Source organism: Sapajus apella, unplaced genomic scaffold (assembly GCF_009761245.1).
Source record: "Sapajus apella isolate SASKATOON/1434 unplaced genomic scaffold, GSC_monkey_1.0 scaffold1, whole genome shotgun sequence".
NCBI lineage: Eukaryota > Metazoa > Chordata > Mammalia > Primates > Cebidae > Sapajus > Sapajus apella.
The window spans coordinates 68641103-68656670 of NW_022436941.1; the positions used below are offsets into that span (position 1 = coordinate 68641103).

Sequence of the window (15568 nt, forward strand, 5' to 3'; positions counted from 1 at the left end):
GCCTAGATTTTTAAATGTGCTTTCCAATATACACTGAAACTGGAAGTCGACTAAAAAAGAATTACCAAGAGAGTTCTATAAAATAGAGATTGAAATGGGGCTCAATGTGGGATGGCTTGGTGATATTGCAGGGGGAAGTAATCTGAGTAAAGAAGGAAAAGAACTGATTTGGGAAAACGATAGTTTTAGTAGTGTTGAATTTGAGGTACGAAGATGTGAAATTGATCATTGGAAATGTTGGATTCAGCAAAGTCAGATCTGGATAATAGCTTCAGAAGTGTGTTTGCAGACTGTTGTAATTAAAGTATTAAGAATAGATGGCCTTAAGCAAGTAAAGAAGGATGGCCAGATTTATTGGGAATGCCTAAGTCTAAGGCTTGATCAAAAGTAATGAAAGCATTGGGGCCCTACATTGCTATGACATCCAAGGTGCCATGAATGTCAGGAAGCAAGATAATTAACGGGGCCTAATGTTACAGAGAGAGTGAGAGCAAGGAGATTTGATTAAAAGGGTCTTTAGAGCTGATAATCAGATATAATGCCTTTAAGAGCAGTTTTTATAGTGTAGGAAGTGGCCAAAAGGAAATAGATGCTTTCTGAGGTGGTGGATCCTTGATACCAGCATATAGTGGTAACTGAGTTATGTTGTGACTTTTATTTTATGTACCACCCTGTAACATGTACATTTTTATTCTATTTTCATAGCATGCTCTAAAGAATGGTGACATTTGTGAAACTTCAGGTAAACCAAAAAGCACACCTAAAAGAAAACCTGCGAAGAAGAATAAAAGCCAAAAGAAGAATACTGCAGTTCCTGTAAAACAGGTTATTTCAAAATGTTGAGATTTAACTTCAAAGGATATCTTGTTAGTCCTTATTTAATGTTAGTAAAATATCTTTAACTTTAGTGATTAGTACAGTGTTTCTATTGACATGCAATTATAAAACATCAAAAACAACTATTTTCTATTTAGGAACATACATGTTAGTCATGAAAGTATAAGGAATTAGATGGGAATGATAAATCAAAAATCAGGACATGCATTCCATTTGCGAGTGGAAGGCGGGGAGAAGGAGATGCTGTTTGGGAGGAGTACCCAACAACTGTAAGCTGAATTAGCGTGTTACATCTTAAGCTGAGAGATGGATTTTTTTTCCTTTTTTTTTTTTTTTCAAAAACTCTAGAACTATTAATTCCAAGGAACCCAGACGTCTAGGTAGATTATTTCTGCTAGTTAAAAATAGTAATTCTGAAAGCTGAATATTTTGGTGTCTCATTAGCCAACTTTAGTTTCATCATTACCAAGGAGGAAGAGAGGCTAACAGTTGATGAGCACTTGCTCTAGGCCAGATCAGAGTGCTGGGCACCATATACATTTTCTGTCCTTCCTGCTCTTCACAGCAAATATGGGAAGTAGCTTATATTATAGCCATCTAATAAGATGGGGAAACTAAGACTCAAAGAGATTCAGAAACTTGTCCGTCATTATATAAGGGGAGAGTTGGAATTCAGATTTATGTGTTTAGACCCCAAGCCTTTCTCATTACATCATTTTGCCTTCCAAATTACCCTCTATTCTTCACCTCCCCACTGATCAAAACAAGATGATAATTTGCCCTCGTCAAAAGAAATGTTTGCACATATGTATCTTTGATTTCTTTTGTAGTGGAAAATCGGGGACAAATGTTCTGCCATTTGGTCAGAAGACGGTGGCATTTACCCAGCTACCATTGTTTCAATTGACTTTAAGAGAGAAACCTGTGTTGTGGTTTACACTGGATATGGAAACAGAGAGGAACAAAATCTGTCTGACCTACTTTCCCCAATCTCCGAAGTAGCTAATAATATAGAACAGAATGCTCAAGAGGTAAGGATACAAAAAAAAATTCAGTTTCTGGAAGCAGAGACTAGATGAGAAACTGTTAAACAACATAAGTAGTTGTCAGTTAGATACACCGGGGCATTAAGTTTTTTGTAATGACACCCTTATAACAAAAACCTACATATTTTTTCTTTTTAAAGAATGAAAATGAAAGTCAAGTTTCAACAGATGAAAGTGAGAACTCCAGGTCTCCTGGAAATAAATCAGATAACATCAAGTCCAAAGCTACTCCATGGAACTCTTTTTTTCCTCCACCACCCCCTATGCCAGGGCCAAGACTGGGACCAGGAAAGGTAAACCTTCTACTTATGAAAGGTTTCCCACAAAATAGTTAATATCAGGGTGTGTAACCTTTTTATTAACTAATTTGTAGCTCTCCCATGAAACCTTTGTAACTCTTGTTAGATGTTGTAAAGACACAAGAAATAAGACAATGAAATAAGATAATGATGCAAAATAGTTATTTTTTTTAAAAAAAAAAACCTTAGACACTGCAATGAATGCCACAAAATACTTTATGTGAAAGATTTATCCACCTTCTTTTGTGGAGTATTAGGTATTAGACTAATAATGAGCACACTTATTTAAGTTAGAAAGTATAATACTTTATCATCAGCTGGATGACATGCTGTTGTTTCCCATGTCACCTGTATAAGATATGTAAAATAAGAACACATCATTTACATCTAATATAGATAAAATCCCTTGGCGCTCTCAGATTGTTTTGTAGAGTTCAAATGTAATTGTTTTCATTTATGATCCTTGGATTATAAGTAACAGAAACTAGGTCTATTATGAGAAAACACTGAACATCTGTTTTAAAAAAAAAAAAAACTAGTTCTAAAAAGATTTGTATTATAGGTTAGATTATGTCATGGAACCTAAGGGCTTGTCCCTTTCAGCTCTTTTGTGTAAACCAGCGATTTCTTCTGTGGAGGGAATGGTATTTAGGCAATAATTTTTTTTTTTTTTTTTTTGAGACAGAGTCTTGCTCTGTCGCCCAGGCTGGAGTGCAATAGCGCATTCTTGGTTCACTGCAACCTCCACCTCCTGGGTTGAAGCGATTCTCCTGCCTCAGCCTCCCGAGTAGCTGGGATTACAAGTGCCCACCACCACACCCAGCTAATTTTGTATTTTTAGTAGAGGTGGGGCTTCACCATGTTGGCCAGGCTGGTCTCGAACTTTTGACCTCAAGTGATCTGCCCACCTTGGCCTCCCAAAGTGCTGGGATTACAGATGCCTGGCCTAGGCAATCATTTTTTAAAATGAAGCATGATTCATCTAAAGTTTTTCTTAAGATTTTCTGTGATAACTTTCTTATTGAGGCTGACATCATGTTATAGTTTCTTGAATCTAAAATGATAAATCCTCTCAGAGTGTATATATTATGCTTCTTTGGTCTCGGGGGCTGATTTTTATAAGGTGTGAGATTTGCTAGTTTTTACAATATGTGCACTAAGTTAGCTTATATAACTAAACTGATTTCCATAAAAACATTATACAATTTAGTTAATGAAATTGGGGGGTATAGTCTTTTATGATTGAAATAATCTTGCTAAATAGACTGTCTGATTTATTAGGTAATTACCACTCTTATTTTGTTTTACTTCCTTAATATCTACCTAGAAAGGAAATGAGAAAAATCTAGGGGTTGTCATTTGAATTATGAGTCTGTTTGACTTCAGGATTTTGGTGCATGAAATTTCACTTAATCTTTTTTATACGTATAATACAAATATTATTCTGGGTATTTTTATTTTTTTGATTTTTAATCATTTTTATTCATTCATATTGAAATGGGTAAATTAATTTTCCTTTGAACTATTCCTTATAGCCAGGTCTAAAATTCAATGCCCCGCCACCGCCACCACCACCACCACCTCCCTTTCTACCACACTGCCTGCCTCCATTTCCTTCTGGACCACCAGTAAGTAAAAAAGCATGTATATATTAGATTTTGCCCTCACGTACAATTTGATATTTAGCAGAATAGAGGATTGGAAAATGTCATCGTAGACCATCCCTAGGGCCAGATTCTAATGGGTAGAAATTTGAACTAAACCTCTGGGTTATTTGTGTGTGTGTTTTTAATTCTTTTCTGTTACCTAAATGCAGTGTTCTTGTAGTGCCAACTTTAGGCTCTATGTTGCCAGCTTCTTTCCTGGCAGAAGTTAGTATCTATTCTATAGGGAGGTTCCTGTTAGAAAGGATTTAATTATACCACATATAAGGGATTAGTATTTTAGTATTTGCCCTTCTAAGTAAAGTTGGATGTTAGTTTCTGATGTAAACTGGATTTCTTTCTTTTTTTTTTGGAGGCAGTTTTGTCCTTGTTCCCCTGGATAGTGTACAGTGGTGTGATCTTGGCTCACTGCAGTCCCTGCCTCTGGGTTCAAGCGATTCTCCTGCCCCAGCCTCACAAGTAGCTGGGACTACAGGTGTGCGTCACCACACCTAGCTAACTTTTGTGTTATTAGTCGAGACAGGGTTTTAGCCTGTTGGCCAGGCTGGTCTTCAACTCCTGACCTCTGGTGATCCGCCTGCCTCAGCCTCCCAGAGTTCTGGGATTACAGGCATGAACTACCACACCTGGCTGTAAACCGGATTTCTAACGGTAGATTTTTAGGTATTAACTATAGATACAAAGATACTTTTTGGCATGCCATTTATTGGGGTGGGGTTAGGACACATGTTCTACCCTTTACTTAAAATGGCCCTTGAAATGCTGTATGAGCTCTTTGTGTTCATATTATGTGCGTGTGTTGAGGAAAAGCATGAAAGCATTTGTACTTGATTTTTTTACTCATAGCTTCATAGTGGAACAAATATATAGTCTAATGAAATAAAAATGTTTAAACATTTTATGTCACTGTTAGTTGATCCTTGTTTAATTTAACTTTGTTGGTCTTTTGTTGTTACTAGTTGGCTTTCTCCAAATGCTAGATACATTAAGAAATTTAAGGCTGGGTACAGTGGCTCATGCCTGTAATCCCAGCACTTTAGAAGGCTGAGGCAGGAGGATCACTTGAATTCAGGCATTTGAGACCTGTCTGGGCAATTTAGCAAGACCACATCTTTGTTTAGGGGAAAAAAAGAAAGAAATTTAAGTAGAAGATGATCTAAGCAAACATACACTTAATATCCAGCATTCACTATATAATATAAGTCTCCAGACTTTACTTTTTTGTTTACTGGATATAAAATATACCTTTTTCTGTCTCCAGATAATTCCCCCACCACCTCCCATATGTCCAGATTCTTTTGATGATGCTGATGCTTTGGGAAGTATGTTAATCTCGTGGTACATGAGTGGTTATCATACTGGCTATTATATGGTAAGTGCTTGCTTAGCATCTTTTCCTGACAATGTTTTGTAGTTATGTGACTTTGTTTTGTAAATTTATAAAATACTACTTGCTTCTCTCTTTATGTTAGTTAAAAATAAAAAATACAACTATCTGTTTGAGGCTTAAATTACTCTTGCATTGTCCCTTAGTATAATTGTAGTTAATTTTAAAAGCTTTCATGCCTTTCTTAGGTTATTTTGATTATGTATAATCTAACAATATATTTAAATTCTTTTTCTAAATAATTTTTTAAATTTCTGCTTTCATTTGAATTGATTGTAGAGGATGGAAAAGATGGGATAATTTTTCATAAAATAAAAATGAAATTATTTTTGTGCACAAAGATCTGGGGTAATATGTACCAAATTGAACCTTGGGGCCTGTGGCTTCAAACTTGTCACTTTATACATTAGTCTCCTACAGACAAGTTCTATTATATTTTAGTCAAAACATTTAAAATTATTTTTAAAAAGAAGCTCTTGTGCCCTGCTAAAATTGTTATGTGATATTGTAGACACTTGAATTTTTAGTAAGTTAATATAGAATAAACAGCTGACTAAAAGGTGTAAGTTTTTATTTTTATTTTATTTATTTATTTTTGAGATGGAGTTTTGCTCTTGGTACCCAGACTGGAGTGCAATGGTGTGACTAGTAGAGATGGGGTTTCACCATGTTGGTCAGGCTAGTCTCAAACTCTTGACCTCAGGTGATCACCCACTTCTGCCTCCCAAAGTGCTGGGATTACAGGCGTGAGCCACCATGCCCAGCAGGTGTAAGTTTTTAAATGTATCATCTGTGTGTGCCCCCATTAATATTTTTATTTAAAAGTTAAGGCCAGATGTGGTGGCTCACACCTGTAATCTCAACATTTTGTGAGGCCAAGGCAGGCAGATCACTTGAGGTCAGGAGTTCGAGACCAGCCTAGCCAACATGATGAAACCCTATCTCTACTACAAATATAAAAAAGAATTTAGCCTAGCGTAGTGGCACACACCAGTAGTCCCAGCTCCTTGAGGAACTGAGTCAGGACAGTTGCTTGATCCTGAGAGGCAGAGGTTGCAGTGAGTCAAGATTGCACCACTGCACTCCAGCCTGGGTGACAGTGAGACTCCATCTCAAAAAAGAAAGGAAAAGGCCTGGCACAGTGGCTCACACCTATAATCCCAATACTTTGAGAGGTCAGGGCAGGTGGATCACTTGAGGTCAGGAGTTTTAAGAGTAACCTGGCCAACATGGTGACACGCCATCTCTACTAAATATATAAAACTTAGCCCAGTGTGGTGACAGGCAGCTATAGTCCCAGCTACTTGGAAGACTGAGGCAGGAGAATCACTTGAACCTCGGAGGCAGACGTTACAGTGAGCCAAGACTGTACCTCTGCACTCCAGCCTGGCCAACAGAGTGAAACTCTGGGGAAAAAAAAAGTCTCCCTTCAGTTGTGGTATAACCTTGGTATATTTGTATGTATTATGAATTCCTCATTTTAATGACCAAAAAGTAACAGAACAGCAGCTTGTAATTTGTTTTGAGATCAGTTATAACTCTAAGCTTTTATGGTTTTTTAAATTATGAAATATTTGAAAAAATATATAATGTATATATAAAGTATCGGCATAATTTATGTTCTAAATAGCTTTCTTGAGATATAATTCACATGGTGTGCAGTTTACCTTTGAAGGTATACAAGTCAGTGGTTTTGGTTTTCACAGTTATGCAGCCATCACTACAATTTTAGAACATTTTCATCACCCCTAAAAGAAACCCTGTTACCCTCATTTTCCACAGCCCTTGAGAGTCAGTACACTTTGTCTCTCTCTCTCTCTCTCTCTTTCTCTTTTTTTTTTTTTTTTTTGAGATGGAGTCTCTCTGTCACCCAGGCTGGAGTTGCAGTGTCATGATCTTGGCTCACTGCAACCTCTGCCCCCTGGGTAAAAGCAATTCTCCTACCTCAGACTCCTGAGTAACTGGGATTACAGGTGCGCACCACCATGACTGTCTAATTTTTGTATTTTTTGTTGAGATTGGGGTTTCACTGTGGTGGCCAGGATGCTGTTGATCTCCTGACCACGTGATCCACCTGCCTTGGCCTCCCAAAGTGCTGGGATTACAGGCGTGAGCCACTGCACCTGGCCTTTGTCTCTTTTTTAAATTTTGAGATTCAGTCTCGCTCTGTCACCCACGCTGGAGTCTAATGAGCGATCTCGGCTCACCTCAACCTCCACCTCCCAGGTTCAAGCAGTTCGCATGCCTCGGCCTCCCAAGTAGCTGGGATTACAGGGTGCCTGCCACCATGCCCAGCTAGTTTTTGTATTTTTAGCGGAGGGGGGGTTTTACCATGTTGGCCAGGCTGGTCTCAAACTCCTGACCTCAAGTCATCTGCCCGCCTCAGCCTCCCAAAGTGCTGGGATTACAGGCATGAGCCACTGTGCCTGGCACTACGCTTTCTGTCTCTATGAATTTGTCTATTTTGGACATTATATGTAAATGGAATTATACTATTTGTGGTCTTTTGTGCCTGGCTTCTTTCACTTAGCATACTATTTTCAAGATTCATCCATGCTGTAGCATGCATCAGTACTTCAGTCCTTCTTATTGATGAATATTCTATTGTTCGGTTATTTCAGATTTTATCCATTCTCCAGTTCATGGACATTTGGGTTGTTTTTATTTTGGGGCTATAATGAATAATGTGGCTTTGAACATTTGTTTGCACTGTTTTGTTGTTGTTGTTGTTGTTGGTTTTAGTTTTGGGTTTTTTTTTTTGTTTGTTTTTTTGTTTTTTTGTTTTTTTTGAGACAGGCTCTTGCTCTGCCACTGAGGCTGGAATACAGTGACATGATCATATCTCACCACAGCCTCAAACTCCTGGGCTCAACAAGGCCGCTTCTTCACCATGCCCAGTCCAGAATATTTTCATTACCCGGAAAGAAACCCTATACACCTTAGAATTTACTCCCTAATATCGTCTCCTCCCAGCTCCTGACAACCACTGATTTAATTTCTGTGGATTTGCCTATTCTGTACATTTTATATAAATGGAATTTTACAATACGTGGCCATTTATACCTGGATTCTTTTACTTAGCGTAAGTTTCTCGAGGCTCATCCATATTGAAGCCATATAGCTGTACTTCATATCTTTTGTTGCTGAATAATATTTCATCATATAGACATGCAACAATTTGTTTATCCAGAAAGGATTTGGGTTGTTCCTCTTTGGGTTATGATGAATAAGGGCTGTTAAGAATGTTTGTGTGCAGAATTTTGTATGGGCATGTTTGCAGTTCTCTTGGATATGCAACAAGGAGTATAATTGTAGGCTCTTAGGCCAACTCCATGTTTAACTCTTTGAGGAATTTCGAAACTGTTTTCTGAAATGGCTGCGCCATTTTACATTCCTGACAGTGTATAAGGGTTCTTCTTTCTCTACATTCTCTTCAGCAGTTGTTATTGTCTCTGATTATAGCCATCTTAGTAGGCGTGAAATGGTACCTTACTGTGGCATTGATTTGCATTTCCTAATGACTGAACGATGTTGCATCTTTTCATAGGCCTGCTGGTCATTTATATATCTTCTTTGGAGAAATGTCTTTTCAAATCTTTTGCTTATTTTTTAATTGGGTTGTTTGTCTTTATTATTGGGTATTAATAGCTCTTTATATTTTCTGGATAATGGGACATCATCATCATCTCTTACCTTACTGCAGTAGTTCCCAAATCTCATGTCTCACCCTGCTAAATTTATTTTTCATACAGAAACTAGAGTAATATTTTAAAATGTAAAGTCAATCCTGTCTCTTCTTTTAAAAGACCCTCCAATAGCTTCCAATAACACTTGGGTTAAAATCTAAACCTTTTACCCTGGTTTGCAAAGTATAACATATTGTGTTTCTTTACCTAAATCTCATTTCATGATCTCTCTTCCTCTGCTCCAGCAATACTGGACTTTTTTCTTCCACTTATGTACCTGGTTTATAGCTTCTTCAGGGCCTTAGCACTCACTGTTCTTTCATCTGGAAACCCTGCCTCAGATTTCAGTTGTTAGGCTTCTTGCCATTCAGATATCACCTTAAATTTTACCTTCCCTCTTCAGTCTGGAAGTGACAACCCCTCATTTTATATCACTTTACCCCACTTAGATTCTCTGTATGTCATTTGTCATTCCCTGATATAATTTTTCTTGCCTGTTTTATCTGTTTATGCCCAGTAGACTGTAAGTGTCATGAGAGCAGGGACCCTGTCTGTCTTGTAGTCCTTGTATCTTGTATCTGTGGCATTTGGAACAGTGCCTGGTTCCTAATAAACTTGGTTCAGAATAAGTTGGTATTTTGCCAAATATTGAACATTAACAAGGTTTAATGCTGATAATTAGATAACCGTTTATATATATAAAGTTTTGTGTAGATTGTTTCCTTGCATAAGAAATGTCATTATCAGGTTAAAAAAAAAAAAGTGTAAACATTTTAATAGCTTTTGATACATACTGACAACTGGCTTTCCAAAATTCTTCCTATATGCATTGCCACCTGTACAATTTGGAAAATGCCTATTTTTACCATAGCTCTTGATAGTTATGGATCTTATTATTGATGATTCTAGCAACAGTTTAAAAATATGAATGCACTTATGTGTTAGAATATAGTTGAAGGATGACATGGATGAAAATTAGAGTTAAATTGTACTTAAACATTCCTGTTTCAGGTACTTGATAGTACTGTTATTAAAACCTAGTGGATTTTTTCAGTGAATCTGGCTCACTGCAGCCTCTGCCTCCTGGGCTCAAGCAATCCTCCCAGCTCAGCCTCCTGAGTAGCTGGGACTATAGGCATGTGTCATGCGTGGCTAATTTTTGTATTTTTTTTGTAGAGATGGGGTTTCACCATGTTTCCCAGGCTGGTCTCAAACTCCTGAGCTCAAGTAATCTGCCCACCTCAGCCTCCCAAAGTGCTGGGGTTACAGGTGTGAGCCTCTTGACCAACAACATCCAGATGTTTCTGTTTCTTTTACCTGAGTTTGAGCAGCGATTGTTGGGCAGAGCCTTCTCCAGAATATTTGCTACAAATTCTGGCTAACTATAGAAATGATCCTTATTTTTAGAAGTATTTTCTACATATTCATTAAAGTTAATTAATTAAAATATAAACATAAGAACTTCAGTTTGGAAATGTTAGGAAATTCCAGTTTCCTTAGCTTGCATTTTTGTTTCTTGGAATTTTATTTGTTATTTTTTTAAAGACAGGGTTTCACCATGTTGGCCAGGCTGGTCTTGAACTCCTGACCTCAGGTGATTCCTCCCCCCTGCCCCCAGCCTCCCAAAGTGCTGAGATTACAGGCGTGAGCCACCATGCCCGGCGTCTCTTGGAATTTTTATCATTAAAAAAAATAAGCCGGCTGGGCACAGTGGCTTACGCCTGTAACCCCAGTGCTTTGGGAGGCTGAGGTGAGGTGATTGCTTGAAGCCAGGAGTTGGAGACTGCCTGGGCAACATGCTGAGAGCCTGTGTCTACAAACAGTTTTTAAAAAAATTAGTTGGACATAGTGACATGCACCTGTTATCCTTGCTATTTGGGAGGCTGAGGCAGGAGGTTCCCTGAGCCCAGGTATTCAAGGCTGCAGTGAGCTATGAACACACCATTGTGTTACTGACCATGTGTTGTTCAGCTCTTAATACAATAGAAATTGTGAGGCCAAAGGAATTTTCCTAAATAAGGCTTTCTTGGAGCATATGCCCAGGTATAAGGGAGGCAGCACAAGAGAGAGACAATTTTCTGGCTGACTCCCCAGAGAGAGTTGGAAAGGCAGTTTGTAAGAGGCTGTCGTGGGAAAAGAGTGACTTTAAGGTATGTAGAGGCAGGGAACTTTTAGCACTTATGCAGTTTCATAACATGCTTTTTCATGCTTGGCATGTCGCATTAGCATGTTAACATCTCCACCCTAGGTGTGATTTTTAGTATTATAATGAAGCTAAGGTTAAGGATTGTTCCTTCTCCTGGCCTTGTGTGTATGCTGGAGATAGGGCAACTCCCTTGAGTAAGATTTATAATGGGAGCTGCAGCTTCAAGGCCTCATAATCAGTAGGTATGGCCCCTTGAGTGAGATTTATGGTGCATGGTCCAGATGGTTTGGTTGGGGTCTCCACCAACCATAGGGCCTCCCTTGCACCAGCCTGCAGTAGAGGTCCTTGGTGGGGTAGGAGAAGGAGGCGCTGAGTCCCGTCCCTACCCTGTCTCAATTGTACTTCAGCCTGGGCAACAGAGAGAGATGCTGTCTCTAAACAAACAAAAAGGACAAACCACTGCTGATTGTTAGGTTTTCCAACAGCTTAAGTGTGGTTTTTTGTTGTTGGTTTTGTTTAATTTTTTTTTACATTTTTAAAAATAGAATCAGGGTCTTGCTCTGTCTCCCAGGCTGAAGTGCAGTGGCACAGTCATGCCCGGGCTCAAGTGATCCTCTCATCTCAGCCTCCTGAGTAGGTGGGACTACAGGCACAAGCCACAATGCCCAGCTGATTTTAAAATTTTTAGTAGAGATGAGGTCTCCCTGTGTTACTCAGGCTGGTCTTGAATTCCTGTGTTCAAGTGATCCTGTCACCGTGGCCTCCCAGAATGGTGCAACTATAAGTGGGAGCCGTTCCCCGGCCCAGCTTAAGTATTTTTAAGATGTCATTGCCTTATGCTAGCAGTTCTTAACCTTTGTTCTACAGAAGCCATGTGGTTGAGATAGGCTCTGAGTCCAGCTCTTAACCTCTATCTTATTGTCCTAAAAATCTAAGCAGAATGCAAATAACCAAGAATAATATTGTCAAAATAATATAAAATAGGTTATAACTGTGGTACTCGTTAGTAACAAATCTTTCAATACATCTTAAAATCTGTAAATTAGTAATGAAATGGGAAGCTGCTGCAAGCTAGTGTACATACAGAGAGAGAGAAGGCATTGAAGCCAGAAGAGAGAGGACATTTGGGCTGGATCTGACCAGAAAAAAAAAAAACAGATGTTTTAGTATTAATTTTTGTTTGGCTTTATTTTTTTATTTGTTTATTTATTTATTTATTTTTTTATTTTTTAGTGAGTGCTGGTCTTTAATGGTCTCATTTTAATAAATGAGTATGACACAAGTAGTTTAAGGTTGTTGCAGGATGAGCCGCTGACAGAACCCCTCAGACACCTGAGTGAGGAAGGAAGAGACTTTATTCACCTGTGGAGCACTGGTAGACTTGCGTCCAAAAGCCGAGCTCTCCAAAAAGCAGTTTCTTTCCCTTTTTAAGGGCTTACAACTCCAAAGGGGGAACTGTGAAACTGTGTCATTGCCCATTGGCTGGGCAGCTGACCTCACAGTCTTTAGCTTTTATTGATTTGCTAATTTATATTTGGCATGCACAGGAAGGGAAGAAGGTAAAGGGCTACAGGAGCTGAACAAAGGCAGTAAATCACTTGGTGGCAGATGCAACTCTAAGTGGGGGTGTGGACTGTGCAAACATGGAGGACATGACTGGAGGCAGGTTCCTGGGTCAGAAGAAGAACATTTCTCTGCTACATTCTCAGGGTTTATAGGTAACCTAGGCACCTGTTACAGAAGGGGAGTTATTTTCCCAGCCCTCAGGCCTCTCTGCAGCAAGGCCACTGGTGTCAGCTAGTTGCCTGACTTACTGACTTCAGCTTCTTGCTATTTTACTTTTTCTACCAGCAAGCAACAGGCAGGAAATAAATGTCTTCCTCTCACAAGGTCATATATTTTATTTGATGAAAATAAGGTATAAGTGGGCTCAGGAATATCATTGGACATATTGAAAGAAAAAAATGTTTTTTGAATTTTCTAAATTTGAATTTTATATTTTAGAGACTGGGTCTCACTTTTATTGCTCAGGCTGAAGTGCAAGGGCACATTCACAGTTCACTCAGCCTTGACCTCCGGGACTCACGCAGTCCTCTCACCTCAGTTTCCCGAGTGGCTGGGACTACAGGGATATACCACTCCACCTGGCTAATTTTTATCTCTTTATTTATTTTTATTTTTAAATGGAGTATCACTCTGTCGCCCAGGCAAGAGTGCAGTGGCCCAGTTTGAGCTTATTGCAACCTCCACCTCCTGGGTTCGAGGGATTCTCCTGCCTCAGACTTCCGAGTAGCTGGGATTACAGGCGCTGGCCACCATACCCAGCTAATTTTTGTATTTTTAGTAAAGACAGGGTTTCACCATCTTGGCCAGACTGGTCTCAAACTCATGACCTCAGATGATCCAGCCACCTTAGCCTCCCTAAGTGCTGGGATTACAAGCCTGAGCTACTTTTATTTTGAGACAGCGTCTTGCTCTGTCACCTAGGCTGGAGTGCAGTGGCGCGATCTCGGCTCACTAACCTCTGCTTCCTGGGTTCAAGCAATTCTCCTGCCTCGGCCTCCCGAGTAGCTGGGATTACAGATGCCCACCACTATGCCCAGCTAATTTTTTGTACTGTTAATAGAGACGGGATTTTGTCATGTTGGCCAGGCTGGTCTCAAACTCCTGACTGCAGGTGATCCACCTGTCTTGGCCTCCCAAAGTGCTAGGATTACAGACATGAGCAACTGCGCCCAGCCTGTGCTACCATGCCTGGCCTAATTTTTTAATTTTTTGTAGCGACAGAGTCTCATTATATTGCCCAGGGTGGTATCAAACTCCAGGTCTCAAGTGATCCCTCTACCTCAGGTTCCCAAAGTCATGGGACTGTAGCCATGAGCCACCAGTGCAAAAAAAACTTAACTGCAGCCTAACAATTGTTTACTTTGGGATAATTTTTAAAGCACATTAAAAGACTGTCAACTTATTTTCTGATATTTTATTGAATAAAATAAGTAAAATGTCTTGTGAAATAAAATACTGATTAACATCTGTATAAAATATATATGCTGTTCTTCTAACTTTGATTTCCTTACAGGGTTTCAGACAAAATCAAAAAGAAGGGAGGTGCTCACATTCCTTAAATTAAGGAGTAAGTCTGCCAACATTATGAAAGTTAATTTTTGTAAAACTTTATGGTTTGTGGAAAACAAATGTTTTGGAGCATTAAAAAAGTTGAAATGTTAAAAAGTTGAAAGATTAATGTAAAACAATATTAAAGACATTTTGATGCCACAACTATTAGATAAAAGGTTAATCTGCATCCCTACTAGAATTCTTATGGTGTCAAAGTATCAGCTCACCAAATACTGGTGGGTTGTGTGGAGAAAAACATACTTTCACAATGAAGAGAGCTTTAGGATATGATGCTGTTTTCTACCACTAGTAGGCAGAGAACCAGACATGTTTTTTGATTGTGATACAGGATGACCTAGGCATACTGCACTGTACACTTTATGACATATGAAGTGCTCTAGTTAAGTTTAACGGGTGTCCACAGAGGACGTGGTTTCACTGGAATTTGTCTTTTTTGTTTTGTTTTGTTTCACTGGGATTTGTCAAGCCTCTGGTTCTAATTTCTCGTTTGCAGGAAATGTGGCACAGACCAGCAGTAAATGACATGACTGAAGAAACGATCAGACAGATCTGGAATGTGAAATGTTACAGAAGATAACCAGCCTCATTTCTTCAAAATATCAGTGTTGGGAAAGAAAAAAGGAAGTGGAAAATGGGTAACTCTTCTAGAGTAAAAGTTATGTAATAACCAAATGCAATGTGAAATTTTTTATTGGACCCTATTTTGAAAAACCATTGTAAAAGACTGGGGTGGGGTGTGGGAGTGGGGGCAGCACACTGGTGAGGCAGTTGAGAAAATTTGAGTATGGACTAGATTTCGAATGATATTGGATAATTATTGCTAATTTTATGAGCTGTGAGAAGGATGTTGTAGTTTATAAAAGATTCTTAATTTGCGTAGTTAAGCATTTAGGAATGAAGTGTTAGATGTCTCGTAAAATGGTTTAACAAAATGTATGTGATGCATATGTGGCAAAATGTTACCAAATCCAACTGATATGTATATGGCTATTCATTGTACTATTTTTTTTCTATCTTCTGTATGTTTAAAAGTATATAATAAAAGTATTAATATTTTTTTAAAAATTAGCTATGTGTCTACAAACCACAGTGCTTCCATTATTCATGTAAAAAAAAAAAAAAGAAAAAGAAAAAAAATTAGCTATGTGTCTGTGATTGTATTTCCTTTTTTTTGAGACAGGCCGGAGTGCAGTGGCATGATAGCAGCTCACTGCAACATCCACCTCCCGGGTTCAAGTGAGTATTCTGGCTCAGCCTCCCGAGTAGCTGGGACTACAGGTGCACATCACTCACCACCGCACCTAGCTAGTTTTTGTATTTTTAGTAGAGACAGGGTTTCACTATGATGGCCAGGATGGTCTCGAT

The 15568-nt window shown here is 38.8% G+C and overlaps 1 protein-coding gene across 4 annotated transcripts in view; it reads left to right on the forward strand.

Moving 5' to 3' along the window:
• Window positions 1-15271, forward strand: part of LOC116552201 (survival motor neuron protein) — a 42045-nt gene extending 26774 nt beyond the window's left edge. Inside the window, exons 3-9 of one of the 4 annotated variants that reach the window (XM_032278848.1) lie at window positions 706-825; window positions 1668-1868; window positions 2024-2176; window positions 3718-3810; window positions 5108-5218; window positions 14145-14198; window positions 14697-15271. In XM_032278848.1, coding sequence (XP_032134739.1) covers window positions 706-825; window positions 1668-1868; window positions 2024-2176; window positions 3718-3810; window positions 5108-5218; window positions 14145-14195 — 729 coding nt within the window. In that variant the 3' untranslated portion in view covers window positions 14196-14198; window positions 14697-15271. The remainder of the gene's footprint in view (window positions 1-705; window positions 826-1667; window positions 1869-2023; window positions 2177-3717; window positions 3811-5107; window positions 5219-14144; window positions 14199-14696) is intronic. The other 3 variants (XM_032278842.1, XM_032278863.1, XM_032278856.1) reach the window with 3 other exon arrangements.
• Window positions 15272-15568: the final 297 nt, after the last annotated feature.